Source organism: Simochromis diagramma, unplaced genomic scaffold, assembly GCF_900408965.1.
Source record: "Simochromis diagramma unplaced genomic scaffold, fSimDia1.1 OVJJ01000802.1, whole genome shotgun sequence".
Classification (NCBI taxonomy): Eukaryota; Metazoa; Chordata; class Actinopteri; order Cichliformes; family Cichlidae; genus Simochromis; species Simochromis diagramma.
The window spans coordinates 13,363,536-13,384,576 of record NW_024387492.1 but is presented as its reverse complement, the minus strand read 5'-3'; the positions used below and the strand labels follow the sequence as shown (position 1 = coordinate 13,384,576).

Below are 21,041 nucleotides of genomic sequence, written 5' to 3'. Positions count from 1 at the left end.
CCCTTTGGGAAAATTAGTTGCCCACCGTTGCTGTGCTATTATGCTGCCTTGTGAATTGCTCATTTTATCCCAAAAGATGATCCATAGACATCACATACAGAGTAAGCGGCTGTGACACCAAGTTGAAAGTCATCTGTAGGATTATCATGATTCAGCAGGGAGACTGTTTGAAAGAGAGATTTCTGACTGTCCACTCAGCTTAGTAAAAGAGTGATTTCACCCATTTAGCGGGTCGTGTTATGTTTTTTTTGCATACACCCCCATCCCACAAGCAAAAAACCCATTAACTCAATACCACAGCAGCATAAAAATGGTTTGTTGTTTGTCTCTCTTTTTGAGATGCTGGGTATTTTTAGTTTTCCTCTAGTTATTTCCAGCTTTCTAAGCGCGAGATATGTATGTCAGCTAGATGTTTGCTGTAGTTTGGGTGCATTCAGGTCCAGCGGTTACAGAAGGCAGGTCGTGTTGATGCGTCGGGGATCCTGCAGTTAACTGCTTCAGCCTGACTGTTTCTGGGTTAACTGAGCTTCATTATAAGCTGCCGTCTTCCTCCCGTGTTATCGCTTTAAGGGGGCTCCAAAGGTGCTGGCTACCCTCTGAGCTTCAGCTACACAACGGGCAGCTGAATTTTGGGTAATGATGTAGATGGATCCATGTTGAACACCTCTGCTTCACTATTCCAGTCCTCATCCCTCAACTCCACCCTCCCTCGCTGTGTCTCCTGCCCTCTCTCCGTATAATCTCAGCCTCCCAGATTGCGGCATCATAAGCTCTCTGTGAATGGCAGATGGGAGAGCTAGGTGGGTGTACAGAGGCCGAACGAGGGCAGTGGTGGGTGTTAAATATGGTGAAATCCTTCTTTCTAAATGTACCTTGTCCTCCTTTTTTTTTTTTTTTTTTTTTTTTTTTTTTTTTTTTTTTTGCTGCTGTGTACATTTCTGAAAGCTGCTGTTTAGAAAATATCTGAAAGGTGACATGATTTACGGATTCGGGAGTCTGCCTGGTCATCACATGGGTGCTTTTGAGCCACACACCTGGCTTTCCAGACTCACATAGAAGTGTTGAGCTTGCAAACTGCACATATAGCTTTGTTAAAATATATGACACATTTCCCCCCTCTGAGCCCTTACATATTACATACACGCTGTGTGCTAATTAATGTCCCAACATTACTCTCAGGATCAGTACGTCTCATGTGTCTTACCTGTAACAGTATGAGTGTTTTTGTGATTATAGATTGCATGTTGCAATAAAAAAAAAGACAGGAGTAGAAGGCATAGTTTTATTTCCTAAAGCTTAGGGTCTTCAAAGGGCTAGTGTTGCTATAGAAACCCATTAAAGGAAGCATCCCCCACCCGTGTTTGCTCCACTCGATAGTGAACCCTCGTCCAGAGGCTCATTAGCAGAGTAGTCAGATATTTCAGTAGAATTAGCAGTGCCTCAATGGAAAAGTCCTGCATTTGTTAACATCTAAAGCTTCTCTTCTTCTTAATGCGTATCAGCTTCTCACCAGTGCTTCTCATGTTTTTCGCTGAAAGTTGTTCTGTTACCAGTGATTAGACACGCAATATTACTTGACTGGTTGGTCATTGTGCAAAATTGAGACATCACCACTGCTGGATGAACATTGATAATTGTGCCTCAGGCTGCACTGGACTAGCTGCTTTCATCTCATGAAGAAGAATGTACCTCTGAGATTAGAGAGGTGGCGAGGGGTTTTTTGTTTTTATTTTTTTCCCCCTCTTTCCAGCCAGTTTCTATTAACCCTTCTTCACTTCCCGGCCTTTTTTGAAGCTTTAAATGAAATTAAATCCAGTGAGTTTTAAGTATTGTAAATTTAAAATTAGAAAAGGGAAACACTGGGATTTTATCAGCACTCATTATTGACAGACAGAGTTGAGGTGTCTGATGCAAATATGCAGCTTGGAGCAAAGCCACATTTAGATTTTTATTTTATTTTTTATTTGTTTTTTTTATATAAATAAGAGTTTTTGTGTTTCATGTCGCTCTGTCAGTTGCTGGGAATATTTTGATGTGTGAATAATGTAGTGGATTAAAAAGGCCTATATTTACCTCAGATACCTGAATATCTACGTCATGCAGTATGATGTAATATGAACTACAGAAGTAGTTCATATTGGGAAACCTTAAAGGAACTTAAGTGCTTTATTTTACTGTATTTGGTTGGGGTGTGTGTGTGTGACCTAGTTAAAATGACCTTTATGAATCCGCGTAAATAACAGGATGCTCTGACATCTGTGTTGTGACTGTTAAGTTAGTTCAGGACTGGTGCCACGTCTACGTTTGACAGTGGTTTTAATGCCCTTACTCTTAACCTCTGCAGTGATAACAGGTCGATGCTCCCCTGATGGCCCTTAATCTCTGCAAGACAAGAGCAGTAGTCTGTCGAGGGGGGGTGTGTGTGGTCACTTTAACAAGGTGAAACTTTGATCTTGCCACGTGGATGCAAAAGATCAAAGTTGAGACAAAGACATGACAGTGCTTGTTGGTAACTGTTTAACATGCTTGGGTTAAGGAAATAAAAATTTGGGCCTCAAGTTGATGTTTCTGTTCGTACAGTTTCAGCTGCTATGGGGAAATCATGCTGCTACTGAGGCTTGATACTGAAGACGTGGTGCGTCTTTGTGTACTGAATCGGAAAACAACTTTACAAAATAAGTGGTCAGTCGTGGCACATTGCTGCCCCTCTCTGAGCCTGGCTCTGCCAGAGGTCTCTTCCTGTTAAAAGAGTTTTTCCATCCTACTGTGACCAAGTGTTTGTTCATAGGAGGTCGTCTGATTGTTGTATTATTGTAGGGTCTTTACCATACAGTTTAAAGCGCCTCGAGGCGACTGTCATTATGATTTGGTGCTATATGAATAAAGCTCAACTGAATTGAACTGAGTTAAAAGTATTGTGAATTAGTTTTATATAGGGCTGCTTGATTATGGCAAAAATGATAATCACGATTATTTTCACTGAAATTGAGATCTCGATTATTTGACGATATTTATTTAACCCTTACGACCTACTATAGAACCAAGTCCGCCAGAGCTTATATTTTTTTTTTTTACATGTTGTAGTGCCATTTTTGGGAGCATTTCAAGTTGCTATACAACTGTTATAGCCCATATTTTAATAATATGTCTGCATTAAGTCCATAGTAACTACATTAATTGCAAAAAAGTGCAATAAACTACAAAAAAATTGAAAATCTTTTTTTTTTTTTTTTTTTTACATATATTTCTACTTGGAGAAATTTAATCAGCGGTCTCCACCCTTTTTTGCGCCACGGACCGGTTTATGCCCGACAATATTTTCACGGACAGGCCTTTAAGGTGTCGCGGATAAATGAGGGAGGGGCTAATAATCGGCTCAGTCATTTTTAATGATCGTTGAAAGCCCAGATCGTAATCGTGATTAAAATTCGATTAATTGAGCAGCCCTAGTTTTATATGTGAAGGAAAAAGTACCATTCCTCCCTCTGCCTGTGGTCTTTTTATATCTGTTTTGGTCGTGCCTCTTGATGCCAGCATCAAACAATTTCCTCCAGTACAGACAGTCTTGAGACGGAGAGGAAGCAGATTAAAGACTAAATGGAGCAATTAACGAGCACACTCGTACCATCCCTCAACTTCTCTCTGATTGCAGATAAGGGCTTCTTGGTGTTTCACAAGCAGCGACCCTTAGGATTCTCAGAGAGCATGCGTGTGGTTTGCTTTGGGATTGGCATCGACCTCGAGGAAATCACATGACCGCTGTTGTGGTGTGTTGTTGTAGCATGGTAGAAATAAAACACTTGAGTTGTTGTTGTTGTTGTTGTTGTTGTTGTTGTTGTTGTTGTTTCATCTTGTGTAGTGTACCTTCACTCTTCAGGAAGATTGATAGTTTGAAATCAGAGGCGGCAGGTTTTTTGCATGCTGTTGAAAACATTTATCTATATGAGAAAGATACAGGAAGAGGAACAGGAGGCTTTTTTTTTTTTTTTTCTTTTTGTCCCTGAGCTACGCTGGCCAGTAATCTTAATATTCACCTTCTGCACCATTGTGCCCAAGTGCAGATCTCCCAGACATAGTCTTTATTTCCCGAGATTTCGCAGCCGGAGATTTAGGACCTTATAGAGTCCCCAAACAATGACTGGCTTCGCTCCAAAGAGTCTTGTCGAGTGGACAGGCTTTTACAGCCACTGTCCAAATTTAATTAGCTTCCTACGCCGGTTCAGAGTGGAAACAGTATCTCAAGAATAAGAGCTGTACAGAAGCTAAATGACTCAATCAAGACTGTAAATATGAAGGCCTTAAAGCTTCTTATTTACACTGTTTATTACCCTGATTTGTTTTCCTGGCAAATAAACACGTGCACATCAATCCAAGAAAATTATGCTATTAAAATTGGTCATTTATTCACCGAAGTCCTGAAAATGACTGCAGTAGTTTGTACATCACATGTCAGTGAGGATCTATGTCCTCTGCTGCCCGTAGCGCAGGTCAGCACGCTGTAAAAGCCTGACGTTGAAGGTTATTGACAGGAGAAACTGCTGCTCTCCCCCAGCTGTCTGTCCGTTCGCCAGAGTTTCAGGTTAACAAGCGTGTCTGTGCCAAGTGGGTTAGGGTGGAAATGAGAGCGCAGCCGTGGCCCCGCGCCAACACATCACCGCCGGTTCTTTGCTTCCGCCGCCACCGTTGTTGTACGCTGTAACACGTGGTGCTGAAACTATGCACACAGCAGATACAAACACTACCATACTCTGTTTCTCTCTCAGCACAACATTGGCACAGCAGAGCAGCGTTTCATTTTTCACACCACTGCAAACGCAGCGGAGCATTGTTAGAGAGCGCTTGGCTCGTCCTCCGGCAGCCGCTGTAATGATGCGACCCGTAGGTGCAGCGATGCACTGATTGATCGGTCTGTTTGTTTCCTGTGAGTGAGACCATGATGATGATGATGATGTTCACAACTTTAAAACATCAGCAGCCAGCAGAGTCGTGGCCCTCATCGCTAACCTAAAAATTTCTTCTTACCTAAAATTTAAATCCTTAACTTTTAGAGATTTATAGTTTTCAGTGTCACATGCTCTTATATTATAGCCCCAAAAGCTGTCTGTGTAAGGGGATTCTTGCTAATTTACCAGCTATTAAAAATGAGGAAAAAAAAAAAAAAAAGTGTTTGGAGTGATATCCTTATGCATACATCCAGCAGAGCTTTGTTTGTGTGTAGTGACACCAGAAAGAAATTTTAAGAGATTTAAAGTGAAGGCAGCCAATAATTATGTCATAGTAACTTGTGCAGATGCAATAGGACATATAATCCTTTATATTTTTCTCAAATACTCTGTAAAGATGGATTTAGAGTATAGACAAATGCTGCATACTGGGCTTGGATAGTTTAGAGGTTTTTAAATGTTCACTTTTAGAGGACATTTTCTGAAAGACCTATAAAGTTGTTTCTAGTATTTCCCCACAACTTTAAGTGGGCGGGGTACCCAGGTCTATTTTGACCTCATTTCACCTTTATAAAAAAAAAAATTATTATCGATCGTGGCTCAAGAGTTGGGCGTTCGTCTTGTAATCGGAAGGTTGCCGGTTCGAGCCCGGCTCCGACAGTCTCGGTCGTTGTGTCCTTGGGCAAGACACTTCACCCGTTGCCTACTGGTGGTGGTCAGAGGGCCCGGTGGCGCCAGTGTCCAGCAGCCTCGCCTCTGTCAGTGCGCCCCAGGGTGGCTGTGGCTACAATGTAGCTTGCCATCACCAGTGTGTGAATGTGTGTGTGAATGGGTGGATGATTGTGTATAGTGTAAAGCGCTTTGGGGTCCTTAGGACCAAGTAAAGCGCTATACAAATACAGACCATTTACCATTTATTATTATTATTATTAGTTTTGTATCTGTCAGGGAGAATAATGTTGTCAGATCAGGTTACTAGTAGCAAATCCCCCGTTTTCTGAAGTCCTGCTTTGAAGCCTCAGGTTAGGCCAGTGGTTCCCAAACTTTTTTTTGCTAGACCCCCCTTTGCTTTACAAGAAGTCGTTATAAGAAGTGTTTGTGAACTAAAAATCAAGAATGCGGGATTCTGTTTGTCCGTGATTTGGAGAGCCCAGCGCCTGCTCCCGACGCAGGGAAAACCAATTCTGCACTTGTGCAGGTGAAGCCAAAGGGAATATTTGCTTCACCATATTTTTTAGTCTTTGGCTTAGAATGAAGATGGTTTGGAAACATATTTGGCGATTCTTCATCTCCTGCTTTGCGTTTGTGCGGGAGCCAAAGACCTTCTTGGTCTGAGGTGATGGTGCTACCCACTGTGCCACTGTACTGTTGGAGAAAGAAAAAGCCACTTAACCTGGAAGATAAATGATCATGATGGTTACTTAGAGCTGTAATTAGAAAATATTCTTGCAGCTGGTGTGAGATGCAAATGAAGCGTCAGTTGGTTTCTGAGCAGGAAATGAAACCAGTGAACATCCCATAAACTGAGTGATTTGGTTTGTCAGTGGTTTATCTGGAGCCACTTCTGCAGATGTGGTTATGGCCATTGTTCGCCAAACAAACCAGGCTGATAAAGCAGAGAAAGCAGCTGATACGGGCGAGTGTGTTCTATCTAAGCATGCGTGTTGGGGGTTTTTTTTTTTTTTTTTTTTTTTTTTTTTTTTGTGGGGTTTTTTGTTTGTGGGCCCGAACTAGCATCACCGCCTTCAATCTCAGCTCCTGCAGCTGCTCTGAACACCAACAAGATCCTGATTTGTGCATGAATATTTCAGCTGCAGGAAACCACTGTGGCAGCCACCTGCTACCCAACGCCCTAAACGTTCCAACCCTCTTGATAAGTGGCCCGAGTCGGTTTTTGTTTCCCTCTGCCACGGTTACAGCACTATTGGTTTACATTTTGGAGCATGAGAGCCCTTCAAAGGCATCCTATAGTGGAGCAGGTGTGAAAGACTCTCAAGCCTTGCATGGCTTTGCAAATCATAAATTAATTAATTCATTCGCTTTTATTTAATGATGCCACATTGATGATCATTACTGCAAAAAGGCAGTCAATTATCTGAAGATTTGTGCTTTTAATAGACGCTATTTATGCACCCAAAGTCAAAAATGGCCAACCATAAACTAAACTAGAAGCACTTAGTGGCTTTTGTTGTTATGGTGGTAACTCGCTTGATTTCTGTACTGTTATTAAAAGATAATAATGTTCCTATTGCGTTCAGTCTCTTAGTTTCTCTTTTCTTAGTGCTCAGACAAAGTCTCAGTGCTGTTGGCTCCTATGACACATCAGTAACAAGGAGGAGACCTGATACCTGCAAACACAGGAGGAGAAGCTTCGAGGAACGTCTTGCTTTGGCCTCTAATCACCCGATCAGGTTTCCACAGCAGTTCTGGGCAGGCTGAGCCGTTCAGGGGGCCCAATGTAGCTGTTGGTCAAAAGCTGTTTTATCTTCAAAAGTTCAGCTCTGTTAGAGCCTTTAACGGATGAAAGTGGTTGACTTGAGTCAGCTTTAACTTGAATTTTAACAGGCGTTTCTTGCTGGCAGGGACATAAAAGTTGGTCTGCTTAGACAGGATCTTGTTCAGAGCAACACCCACACCGAGAACTGCTGGATAATGAGCAGGAGTGTCTATAGACATGCGCTTGAAGTATATAAACCAGACGAGGGAGCATGTGCGCAATCACCAGCTCCTGTCCTCCTCGTTTGTGGGGCAAGCAGGCCGAGCCTTTCCCTCATTTGGTCATACTGACAGTTTCAGTTCAAAGATCAAGTCTTTACTGCAGCGACTCTCCATCTTTGCATCAGTCCCTTTACACTGAGCCTTTTTAACCCATTACATTTAAAAAAGAGACAAAAAATGCTCTGTGATAAGCATTTTTTCAAATTAAAAAAAATTTCAAGTTCAACATTTTAAACTTTGAAATGGAAGGTTTCATGTGAGTGTTTGCTCTGGTTATTAAAAAGTCATAATTTCATTTAGAGTATCTTCTTATTCATTTTGTTGAGTAAGTCTGCAAGTAAAGATTATTTTATCAATTAAATCCCTTATTTCTTGTTTTGCTTGGTTGATTTTAATAAATTCATCCAACTGGGGGGAACTAATTGATTCCTTTTGGCTTGATAACTAATAGATTAAACATTATCCAGGCTATTACTCGTCATTTTTCATTGTTTCTTTAATATTTATAATTGTATTCAGAGCCTCATGTGAATACTGATTCATTTAGTTGCACAGGTAATCGTCATGGCGATCATGTCTGCAGCAGGCCTTTTAGAAACGTGCCTCTTCTCTTCAGTTACATTTAAGCGATGAACCCACAGGTCACATTTTAAATGATCGTTTTAGCATCATACTCGTTACTTGCTATTCCTTTCGTAAGATGCTTTTCTCAATGGTGCGGATGTACTTTTACTGCAAACATTATCCAGTCAGGAATATTGAGCGCAGAGGAAATGCTTTGTCTAAGGGAGGAGACTGTAACCTCTATTTGAAGGTGACCAGAGGCAGGCTGTGTGGGAGTGCAGCCTGTTGGAGACCCCTTCTGGCTAGAGACGAGATTTCATCGGCACTTTTTATGCTGTTTAACAGTGACCGTTTTTATCAGCCACCTACAGTTTGTGCAACGTCAGCCACCAAATCAGTCATTCAGTTTGTTCAGACACAGATTTCTCATCCAAAATTGAGTTTGAGCCATCTAGAAGTGATGAATTTATTAACGAAAAATACAATTTTTTTTATTTTTTTTTATTTTTTTTGTGTGATGTCTTCTTAAATGGGAATATTTTCTAGTTTTCTTAGTCTTCTAGGTTGTCACGTTTTTAGAGTGTTTAAGAGCTGCTTAAACACTTACAGGGATGTTTTAATTAGTTTTAGTCCAGATCCATTCAGGTCTTCTTTAGTACATCTTTATTCTTCAGACACTTTTCCTATCATACCTTCATCAAGTCAGTTTTTGAGGTACAGAAACAGTTACTTTCAGTTTGAATTCAAAATGATGTGTAAGCAATATATCGAAGGCTTTGCTGATCTTACAAGATGAACTTTTTGTTTTGCTAACATTCAACTTGGATCCTTCTTTATTGTGAGTGAGCGAGTGAGGAATGCCAGTGCCAGTGAAAGTCTGAGAACCACTACGCGAAGTTTTACAAAGGGAATGCTTGAATATAAATATTCATGACCACTGAAAACATCTCATAAAGCACAAGTGATTCCCAGTGATTTGAGTCATTTCAAGGCAAAAATGTATCAAATCTCTACCAGGCTCTGCTCTCCTAATGTGAGAAATGGCTGTTTTCTTTGTTTTACATGATCATAAAATTAAAAGTATTTATCAAAAGAAGCATAAAGTGCGTCATGCAGACACATTTAAACATAATAAAGCATTAGAATGTGAATTTTGAAATTAGCTGTACAAGACTCAAGTGCAAGTACATGAGGAATATAACCGTGTAAAGCTCAGTAGTCTAAAATAAACAAATAAATGCTCGATCACCTTTTTGTCAATACCTAAGGACCTCAGGCCGAGGCCTGGCGGGTAACAAATGCTGGCACCGTAACTATAAGTCCCTAGCATCTATATGCAAAGTTATAAATGAAGAAACTACCAGATGATTAAAAAGTAACTGCAGTTTGCAGCTTTACTAGTTCCTCTGTATGGCTATAGATGAGTTGGAAGCTGAATTTCCAGGATTTAATAGTGTGGCTTCTCTGTGACTTACAAATGTAGCTTCTATGTTTGTTGAGAGTTGCACTGATCTAACTTTGTCAATTTGAGGGGAAAAAAGGGACAGAGAGAAAATCTGACTTTCTCCTCCCACTCACTTTTGAGCGAGCTCAGTGAGTGGTCTGTCTGCTGTCGGGGGCTCCCTCAGCACTTCTGTCTCTCTGTGACACTCTGATGAGCTGGCCAGCTAATGAGTCCCCCAAACAAGCTGAAGCTACAGCAAACACAGGCTGCTGTAATAGACGCCAGGTTGAAATGGACTGCTGTGCACAGGGTCCACAGCTGACTCCCTGGGATTTTGGACTCCAGCTTGCACGACAGATCAATCCAGACAATTTTTGCTGAGTGAGACTCCAGAAACCCTTTTCTGTGTTTCATCTCTGTCTCTCCCTGACTGCCCGGCTCTTTTTTTTTTTCTTTTTTTTTCCTCAGGATGTACCCGATAAAAGAGGTTCCTGTGGAGGCTGAGGCCCTGACTGACTGGCTATATCAGAGGTTTGTGGAGAAAGAAGATCTACTGGCCCATTTCTACGACACAGGTATGTTACTGTGGTAAAATCAAACTGAAGCACTATGGTACTAGGGATGAACTGGTTCAGCTTTATCCAATACCACTGCTTTGACTTCAATTTATTGGCAGTGGTCTCATTTCAGCTAAATATTCTGTCTTTACTGCGCTTTGCTGTGGTTTGAGGCTATGCTGCTTTCTCCTTTACCCTGCTCTAAATGTCAGGGTGTAAAGTGGATGATGCTGATAGTATTGATCAAGAATGGAGACCTGTGCAGTTGAATGTTAAATACACCTGCCTGAGCACTTCACATTTGTTCCCTGAGCGTGCACAAGCCAGAAATAGATGACAAAAGTGCTCCTAATAACAAGAGCACAGTTTGAGTTAACTATACTCAGGCTGCTGCACACTATTCACTAGTGTGCAGCAGCCTAACTTCACACAGTTAAAACAGGCAAAAAGTTGGAGCTAGTTTCAGGCTCTGAAAAGTGAAGCCAATGTTCATTTGCATTGAACCTGCATTCATTTTAAAAGCCACCAGTTGGCAATGTGTGTGGTTGCAAAAGGACTTCTTGTTCTACTAAAATATATGGGATAGTGAACCACTATATATATTTTACTAATGAATTTCAGTGTCAGTCACCCTTATTGGGTCATGCTGGATAAAATATCGAGTCCATCTTGTAAAATTTGGTCGTTCTTAAAGTTAGAAGAGATGATTATCCAGCATATATCTAAAATTGATGAGTTGGTAATCAATGAGGGTGCACTTTCACAGTCAGATCTGCCCGCTTGCATCAAATGCAGTTTGAGGATACCAAAGTGACAAAGCCAAAAAAGATTATTGCAAGATGTCACAAAGGGATTTCAGAGGTCTGTGTGTGATGTCACTGTAGCTGTCCATCTTTTATACCGATGGTGTCAAACATGAGGACCACGGGCCAAAATCGACCTAGCAATGTCTTCACTTTGGAAAATGTGAAGGAGGGCATAAAGTTTGGATATTATAAACATATACATTACATAAAACTTAATTTTTTTTTCACTAACTTCTATAGAAATGTTCATTTTTATTATGGGTTCACAGTAATAAATGAATCCGTTAATTCACAGAAAATGCTGATTTTTTTTTTTTTTTTAATTATTTATTTATTTATTTATTTATTTATTTATTTAAATTAACAAAACCTTTGTTTCATAACTACAGAGCAGTCTGGCCAATAAGCTGCTAGAACCTTTTCTGCAATTTTGCACTTTTATTTCTTTAAATTTAAGCCCAAACAATCGTGCTGACACATTTTGTCATGTACTACAGCAGCATTTCTATATTTTGTAGAAAAACTGAGACATGCTCTCGCATACAAAATCTCTATAATGTTGGACTCCAGCAGTGTAGGCGAGGTACCTGGTGCATTTGGTGGGCATCTTCTTCTGCACAATTTATCCATCCTACTTCCTCACCAAAAGCACCGACTTTTCCAGCAGTGTACAAGCAATTCCCTTAAAAAAATATTCCATCCTAATCCCCTCCGAAATTGTCCAATATTTATGTGAAAATGTCTTAACTGTGCAACCTTACACAACAGGTGCAGTAAGAATCAATATAAGGTACCTTCATCTGTCAATGGAAATATTACCTGACATTGCCACACTGATGGAAAATGCAAACCTGTTACCAGATTCATCTATAAAGTAATGAGGCTGATGAGCTGCTTACTGGTAGAAATTTCAAAATAAATCTTAATGTTTTTACTTTATATTGGGGATGTTTGTCACTAGTCAGCTAGACACCAGATGTTGGGGCAAGTGAATAAGCACACAGGTCTATAGACCAGTCAGCGACCGCCTGGCACCCATCTGTCGCTAGGGACAACATGTATTTTCCAACTTGGTGGCAAAAACTAACTAGCAGTGTTATTCACAATGCACTAGGTAACATTAAAAATACAGTTTCATTAGTGAAGCATGTAATTGACTCTTTCAAATTCTCTTAAATATAAACGCAAAGTTTGCCTTCCTAGTGTTTCGTACATGAAAGTTGCTTCACTGACTTTTGCCTACAGTTTATTACTCAGTTTTTTTTCCTACTTTTATGCTAATTAGTTGACTAGTAAAACTATTAGCTAGCACTTGGCAACTGTGGGAAGGAAAAACTCCCTGCAGCCTTCTGCAGCCCCCCATTCTACTTTTCAATAGCCTAGGAACCACAAGTAAGTAAATAAGTTGCCAGGAGCACCCAGACTTATGACCAAAATAGGGGGTGCTTTGCCTGAACCTCTGTTGGTAGTTACAAGTTATCATAACCAAATAAGCACAAAAGCCAAGAGAAAGCACATAAGAGCATCCTGGTGATGAGTCTGCATTTATTTGTCCCCCAACAGGATCATTCCCTCCTCCAGAAGGACAGAAGGAGGCGGTTTCCCGGCAGATGACCCTCGACCCCGTGTGGCTGTGCCTGATCCAGTCGTTTGCTTTCGCCTCAGGCTACATGTGGTACAGCGTCCTCCAGTACATCTACTGCTGTTTATTCTGAGTGCGCTGATGAGACGGGAGTCTTTATTGGACCACTGGGAGAGCCTCAGGATTGGATGGTGTGTGGCCCAAGTGTCATACATAACCCCCCTCCCCCCATACGATGGATGAATGTACAATTTTCAGAGGCGAGACTTGACAGGAAAACATATGAAGACAAAGTACAAAAACACGCAGATTACACACAAACCCCATACGATATGAAACTGGTTACAGGCATAGTTAACTAACTTTAACACAACCCTAACACCCCACACACACACAGACACGAGAGAGGTGGCCTAGCAGAATAATCTCACTTGTCACGACCCACATTTTGATGTTTACACGTCCTCATACATGTAGACACTCACACGTACATGACTTTTGTTTCAAAGGTAACGATATGAGGCTCAGGACTCCTCCAGAAGATGCTCTGGACTGGACTCTTTCCCCCCCCTCCCCCCCACTCCCAGGCTTTCGCCGCAGTAGTTTTACAGAGTAAAGTGTGAATGGATGCAAATGCGTGTGCAGGAATATGTGTGACCAGAAGCATCATGTCTGCCCTTATTCTTCCTTCTGGCGAGAGTCGACGAAGCCCACCGGACATCTTTCGGTCCGCTGATGAGTCAGCTGGCTACATTTTGCAGAGCGAGCGGCCGTACGAACGCTGAGGCCGAGCAGCCGGCCGCTCCTCTGACCGTCATTGCACTAAGGATCCATACTGCCCTAACTGCTCCCTGCTCCAGGAAAACCTCCTGAACGGTAGCTGTCGGTGTTTTCTTCTTTTTTTTCTCCTCCCTTAGCCCGCATATCTTCACAACAACGGCCACTGTATTTGTTGTTGATGTCTTTTTTTTTTTTTTTCTAAAGTGTTTTTTGTTTTTTCTCTCTCTTGTCTGGACTCTTTTTTTCCGTGTCCGTGAGTTTGCTGAGAAACGGGGGGGATCATGTTTACATTGGTGGCTTGACTGAAAACGCTAAAAGGGACGATGGCTATAATGTGGCGCTTGATTAAGGGATTGGATTTTCTTTTTCTTTTTTTCCTCCCTTGGTGAGATTTGATGTAACACTTATTTCAAATGAAACAAAAAGAAAAGTACTGGCAAGATTTTGGATTTGAAAAAAGTAATCCTACTTTCTCTGCTTTCCAAAATAAATACCGATACAGCAGAGGATCGCTTCAGCAAGACTGAGAAGGCAGAGACACTGTTCCCCCATCGGACTACGTAGTTTTACAAATATTTAAGCCATATGCTTATTGTTGTCGGGGTGGGGAAAAAGACATGGAAAATAAACATGATTTTTATAGAAAGATACCCTAATGCATTCTACAATAGAAATTTTGGCTTACAGAACTATAGGTGTCATCATTACTGTAAATTTACAGCATAACCTGCCTAAGTGAGTGTGTGGTCGTCTTTATTTCCCCCCCCACACCCCCATCCAACCATTGTTGATATATGATTCAAGTTGTATTGCTCTGTGTTGTCAGAGTGTGGCTGCGGTTTCAAATTTTTAGTTTCTTTTTAAATTACTTGAACTGCTGTCCTCATGTCCCAGTATGTTTAAATCTTGTATATAACAAAGCTGAGGAAATGTGTGAAATGACTGAAGCCTGTCTCTCTTTTCTTTGTTTCTTTTTGGTTCGTGAACATTTCAAAACGATTTATTTCAAGATATGAATGTTTTTTAAAAAATAGGAAGAAAGCAAGGATTTTATCCCCTCCCCCTCTTCACTTATCAGTGTTATCCCGTATTGTTTTGACCAGGAAGTTGACGTGTGATCCGTTTCTGTGAGGTTATAGCTGCTGTAGGTCCATGTGAAAAGCGACACACGGTCCCAGTTTTGTGGGAAAAACTATTAACGCCTTACCAGATGTTCTGGTTGACCACAGTCCTCTGAATAATGCTGTTCCCTCGCTTTAAACGCTCGACAAACGTTGCTGTGAGGAAAGATTTTGGGGTGTCCAGGTAAAACTGGTCCAGTGAGGGAGAAATCTCTGATGAGGGGGACACTCCACCAGGGCCCCTGCGAAGATGCAGATGTTCTCTCTCGAATGTACTCATGTTGTGGTTTTGCTTAGCCTGCTTTAATATGAAAAGGATTGAGGAGCAGTGATTATTATTGTTGTAAAAAAAATGCCCAAAAGGTGCATTTCTAGTAGCTGCTGCCCTCCCTCTGTGCCACTGTTGATTTAAATAAAAAATAAAAATAAAAAAATGTGTGAAATGCAAAAAAAAAAAAGGGCTACCTGGCTAGTTAGGTAGGTGAAAACATGTAAAATCAGGCTGTAATGGTGTTTCATCCTTTGACCCTTTCAGATTCCCCTCCATTGTGAGCGTGACTTAAACTGAAGCATTTTTTAAAATCTTTTTCCCCCCTCTTTTTTCAATTTGTTGACCATGTTTCCAAAGAAGGCAGGGAAATCATGTTTTCCTAGATGTGGTTTTAGGACATAAACACAATAGGGATTTAAACAAATTATACTAGAATTGTCTGTAATTTTCCATTTTGTACTTCTCCTTTAATTCCTAGCTACACAGCCATTTTACAACACAAACAAACTTGTGCTGGAATAAAACATAAAGATCCTAACGGTGTGCTTCTCGTCAATGTATTCTTGCACTCTAAAAAAAAAAACAAGTCGTATTGGGTTAGAGCCCTTTTTGCTTTTATTCATGGCTTCAACAAGGTGCATGACACAGTTTTTGGAGATTTTATCATATGTGGCACCCAGTGTGGTCTTCTGCTTCAAGGTTTCAAACTAGGGCTGTTCGATATAACAATGTATATCGGATGACGATATAAAAATGTCTAGTTTCATTTTACGCTATCGTTTGTTTCGTGGTGTCGCAAAAAACTGTTTACGGCAATATTTTTTTTCATCGTTTTGATGGTCACTGTAGTGGCTACATTCATTTCTTAAAGTTCTCTCTTTCTCTTATATGTAATATAACCACACTACGGACGGACAAGCGCCTGTTTTATGCTTTATAGGTTAGCAACAACGATGGTAACACCATCGCGTGTCCGCTTGGTTATTTTCCACAAACTTTTCACAATAAAGCTCAAGATCCTGTTGAGACTTTTCGAAATAAACTGAATTATGTGAAAGAGCAGATTATTTACGGATGAGAAGCAAAAAAAAAGCCGCCAGGTGCTAAAAAAATAAACCTTAGAATCAAACATAAGAACAGGCTTTTCCCCGCAGCACGCTGTGTAATAAATACTCACAAAGAAAACGCGGCCGTTACAACTTATGTCTAAAAATTTATAGTTTCATGCATCGGTTAAAACACTCGACTCCAGCTACATGACGCGCAGCTGGAAACACTTCCCGCAAGTCGAGCTGCCCGAGATTCACATAATTTACAGAAAATCTTACATTTTTGTGATTTATATCGTTATCAAGACGATAGAATTCCTATATCGGGATATTAGACTTTGGTCATATCGCATACCCCTATTTCAAACACTGTGCCTTCAGAGATGCTCTTCTGCATACCTTGGTTGTAAGGAGGGGTTTTTTGTTTTCTGTTTTCTTCCTATCAGCTTAAAGCAATTGGGCTCAAACCATTCTCTATAAACCTTAAAGATGGTTATGTAGGAAAATCCTAGTAGATCAATAGATCGATTTAAAGGAGAAAAAAAAAAAGTAAAGCTACCAACGGCTAAAAATAGATAAATTCAAAACTTGGGGTGGGGTGCATGTTTTAACTGAATGTTAGAAACGCAGATCGAGCCATTTTCTTTTCAGTTGGAAGTTTGTCATTCACACATGCACTGGAAATGACAAACTAATGTACCCAAAGGAGTCTAAAAAAAGATCCGAGTGGAGATGAATGTGCAGAATTAATCTCCTAAATCGTGCTGTGAAAATCGTCAGTTCCTGCTGATTTTTAATTCTGGTCGTCTAGGAAGGGTTCCTCTCTTCTGCCAGCAAATGTTCCCGTCTTGTTTTCAGTGAGGTAACAAACTATCAGAGGTCCTGGGGTAACCGAAGGCCTGTATTTGCTCAGTACTGTACCCTTTGTTTAACCGTGGCATCGATGTCTGGCTGTTGAAAGTAACTGGGTTCTGTTACAGAGCTCTGATTTCAGACACTACGAGGCCTCTCAGCAGCAGACGGAGATGATCTTACGTTGGTGAGAGGGCCACAGATGCATCAATCACAGATTAACATTGGTATAAAAATATCATGAGACCCGACACGTCAAGACGTAACATCACGCAGTTCTGAAGCATACTGCGTTTCCCCATCAGTGCGTGTTTATCATCATCATCTATTAAATAAGGCTGGTCCAACTCTAACAGGGTGTCTAAGTTTATGTTTGCTCTCTCAGTCTGACCTTCATGCCCTCATGCCCCAGAAGCCTTGCCTGTTTGAGGTTTTTATAATTGGCTATTTGGCTCTGTCACCTTTCTATGGAGTGTTTGCATATGCTCCCTGTGCCTGTATGGGTCTTCTCAAGCTTCCTACCATGGTCCATTTGCATGTTAGGTTAACTGGTGATTCTGAATTGGCCAAAGTGTCGATGCAAACTGAGGTAAGAAAAATGATCTATAAATGCAGCCCCATTTCATACTGAAAAATAAAATGCCTGCAATGCAAATCTTTTATTTAAACCAGGAAGATAACACAAGATCAGGGTAATCGTCACGCTTTCATCAACTTCTTTTCATCATGTTTTAGTGGTTCGCTGATGTGTCATTTACAGTGTAACCTGTCATTTGTCATTTTGAACATGTGGTTGCTAAAAGTCTTGTCCTCATGAGCCTGTTGTTCATCACATGAGCAAAAGTGGCTAAAAATAAAATTGTACAAGGGGGGACTTTTGACCTGTGTTCTGCATGGAGAATATGGACTTGTATATTTTTCTAACAGTTTAACAAACAAAATAATAGAAAGTTGAATTATTTGACACAATAATGCCACCTTGAAATGGCACTGAACAGCAGGAATGACTCAGCAACTTCTGACCGCATCGGCTAGGGTTAAATAACCTGTTGCCAGCTGCACTGATTATCCAGTGGAAACCTGCTACCTATTTGCTTAGTTAAATCCCAGTGGTGGCCAGGCAGTGCACTTGGTACTTTAAACCACTTGGTCAACAAACACTGTTATATTCCCAAATCAGATGCACTGACAGAAATCCAAATGCCACCTTTCCTGTTTTGCCAATTTGCCCTAAAATTATTGGCTTTGCAGACTAAACAGAAACTAAGGCCAGCGTGACATTTCTGCAGCAGCTGGAGTGAAATTTGACGGGTCACAGCTCCGGGATGCCACACGCCAATGGGAAAAAGGCAGGAAGTGAGCTGGAAAATGGGATTACACATGCACTGAGCTTCACCAACATACCAAAGGGCTAAGAGTGAGGAGCGACGGTGGCTGTTGCTCACTGTGGTGATCAGATGGAGGGAGGAGCATCATCACTCTCCTGCTCCTCAGCAGAACTCTTCCCAAGGTCGGCCGCATTACACAGAAACATTAGTCTCTAGAGGAACTTTACTGTCCTCTGCAGAAGCACCGGCATTCCTCTTCGGACACCTGCAATGAGCTATTTCACGGGCACTGCTCCCCAAGGTCCTCAATGTCACGCCTTGATGGCTGCTCCTTCGTGAATGCTCGGGTGATGGCGGTGTCCCTTGAGTCAGCAAGCACTAAAACATCCAGCTGTGGAGAGAAGGCTTGAATGTCATTGCAACAGCCATGGGCATCAGAGTCCTCACCCTCTCTTTTCCTCCCTGTCATGCTGGTTGAACCCTCTGTGCTCATATATCTCATGTGCAAATACTTGTCAACAGATCCTGCTGGAACTCATCAGCAGTCAGAAAAATGAAATTAATTAGAAAAATAAAACCTGTCACTGCTGGTGTGATTGTTGTTGTTTGGTCATAGCATCTTAAAATAATAATAATTAAAAGTAATAAACTTGCAGAATAAAGCAGCCAGGTGTAGGTGTGTGTGATGCATAAGTGATTATCCTGGCTACCTGTGGATGATTAAGTGTAGAGAAGTCTTCTGCTATTCATGCACACCGTTGTACTGAAACAGTACTGTGAAAAAGCAATTACCCATTTCATTTATTATTTTCATTTGTCTGTAATGGTGGACAAAATGCAATTTTTAAATGGCTTCATTTATTAAGGTCTAAAAGTTATGCCAACCTACCTGGAGCTGTGTGACCTCTGACCTTAACTGAGTCTAGTGAGACCTGCAGGTCTTTACTCTTGGAGTAACTTTGGTCGGGCTGATACTCCTGGGAAGCTTCACCACTGTTCCTGTGGTGTGCGTAATTATTCAGCCCCCTGAGTCAATACTTTGTAGAACCACCTTTTGCTGCAATTACGGCTGCCAGTCTTTTAGGGTATGTCTCTACCAGCTTTGCACATCTACAGACTGAAATCTTTGCCCATTCTTCTTTGCAAAACAGCTCCAGCTCAGTCAGATTAGATGGACAGCGTTTGTGAACAGCAGTTTTCAGATCTCCCCACAGATTCTCGATTGTATTTAGATCTGGACGTTGACTGGGCCATTCTAACACATGGATATGTTTTAAACCATTCCATCGTTGCCCTGACTTTATGTTTAGGGTCGTTGTCCTGCTGGAAGGTGAACCTCTGCCCCAGTCTCAAGTCTTTTGCAGACTCCAAGAGGTTTTCCTGTATTTGGCTCCATCCATCTTCCCATCAACTCTGACCAGCTTCCCTGTCCCTGCTGAAGAGAAGCACCCCCAGAGTATGATGCTGCCACCACCATATCTGACAGTGGGGATGGTGTGTTCAGAGCGATGTGCAGTGTTAGTTTCCCGCCACACATAGCGTTTTGCATTTTGGCCAAAAAGTTCCATTTTGGTCTCATCTGACCAGAGCACCTTCTTCCACATGTTTGCTGTGTCCCCCACATGGCTTGTGGCAAACTGCAAACGGGACTTCTTATGGTTTTCTGTTAACAATGGCTTTCTTCTTGCCACTCTTCCATAAAGGCCAACTTTGTGCAGTGCACGACTAATAGTTGTCCTATGGACAGATTCCCCCACCTGAGCTGTAGATCTCTGCAGCTCGTCCAGAGTCACCATGGGCCTCTTGGCTGCATTTCTGATCAGCGCTCTCCTTGTTCGGCCTGTGAGTTTAGGTGGACGGCCTTGTCTTGGTAGGTTTAAACTTGTGCCATACTCCTTCAATTTCTGAATGATTGCTTGAACAGTGCTCCGTGGGATGTTCAATGCTTGGGAAATCTTTTTGTAGCCTAAGCCTTCTTTAAATTTCTCAATAACTTTATCCCTGACCTGTCTGGTGTGTTCTTTGGACTTCATGGTGTTGTTGCTTCCAATATTCTCTTAGACAACCTCTGAGGCCGTCACAGAGCAGCTGTATTTGTACTGACATTAGATTACACACAGGTGCACTCTATTTAGTCATTAGCACTCATCAGGCAATGTCTATGGGCAACTGACTGCACTCAGACCAAAGGGCGCTGAATAATTACGCACACCCCACTTTTCAGTTATTTATTTGTAAAAAATGTTTGGAATCATGTATGATTTTCGTTCCATTTCTCACATGTACACCACTTTGTATTCACGTGGAATTCCAATAAAATTGATTCATGTTTGTGGCTATAATGTGACAAAATGTGGAAAAGTTCAGGGGGCCGAATATTTTTGCAAGCCACTGTATGCTTAATTTGTTTAACAAGGCAGAGCAATTACTTTTTCACATAATGGTCCCCTTAATAAATGAAATCATTACTACTGAGTTATCTTTGCCTAATATTTGATATCGTTTGATGATCTGAAACATTTCACTGTGACAAAAAGAAAGAGAACTGTGACACTGAGTGGATTAACTGATAAAAACTAATTTATAAACAGGTCAATTCAAGAAGGTAGTACCTGTGGGATTTCATTTAGATGTGACTGACACACTACTGTTTTTGTACCTTTTGTTTTTGTTCTGCTTTTAGCATTTTCGGTGCTTTAATGTTTTGAACTATTACGTGGTGTTTTTAACGTGAACCCTGTGCTTTGTGTTTCTGGGGATCCTAATAAATAAACAAAATCAGGAATCAAGTCACACAATAAACGACTGCAAATGAAAAGTAAAAGCTAAATGACAAAATACTATCAGGCAGTATTTTTATGTATTTTTCTTTGATAGGAGGTAGTGCTGATTTTTCTGTTATTAAAAACAAGGAACACAAAACATATACTCTTCATTTTGTAACAATCAGTCAAAATATGCTTTGATTGCAGATTATTTCTATTCCACACTTCAAAGGTGTAAATATAGTGTCCACATCTTCTAGC

At 41.0% G+C, this 21,041-nt stretch overlaps 1 protein-coding gene across 3 annotated transcripts in view; it reads left to right on the top strand.

The window, feature by feature from the left end:
• Positions 1 to 15,324, top strand: part of lpgat1 (lysophosphatidylglycerol acyltransferase 1) — a 63,836-nt gene extending 48,512 nt beyond the window's left edge. For 2 of the 3 annotated variants that reach the window (XM_040017074.1, XM_040017075.1), the window contains exons 7-8: positions 10,138 to 10,244; positions 12,596 to 15,324. In XM_040017074.1, coding sequence (XP_039873008.1) covers positions 10,138 to 10,244; positions 12,596 to 12,747 — 259 coding nt within the window. In that variant the 3' untranslated portion in view covers positions 12,748 to 15,324. The remainder of the gene's footprint in view (positions 1 to 10,137; positions 10,245 to 12,595) is intronic. The other variant, XR_005693980.1, reaches the window with a different exon arrangement.
• Positions 15,325 to 21,041: the final 5,717 nt, after the last annotated feature.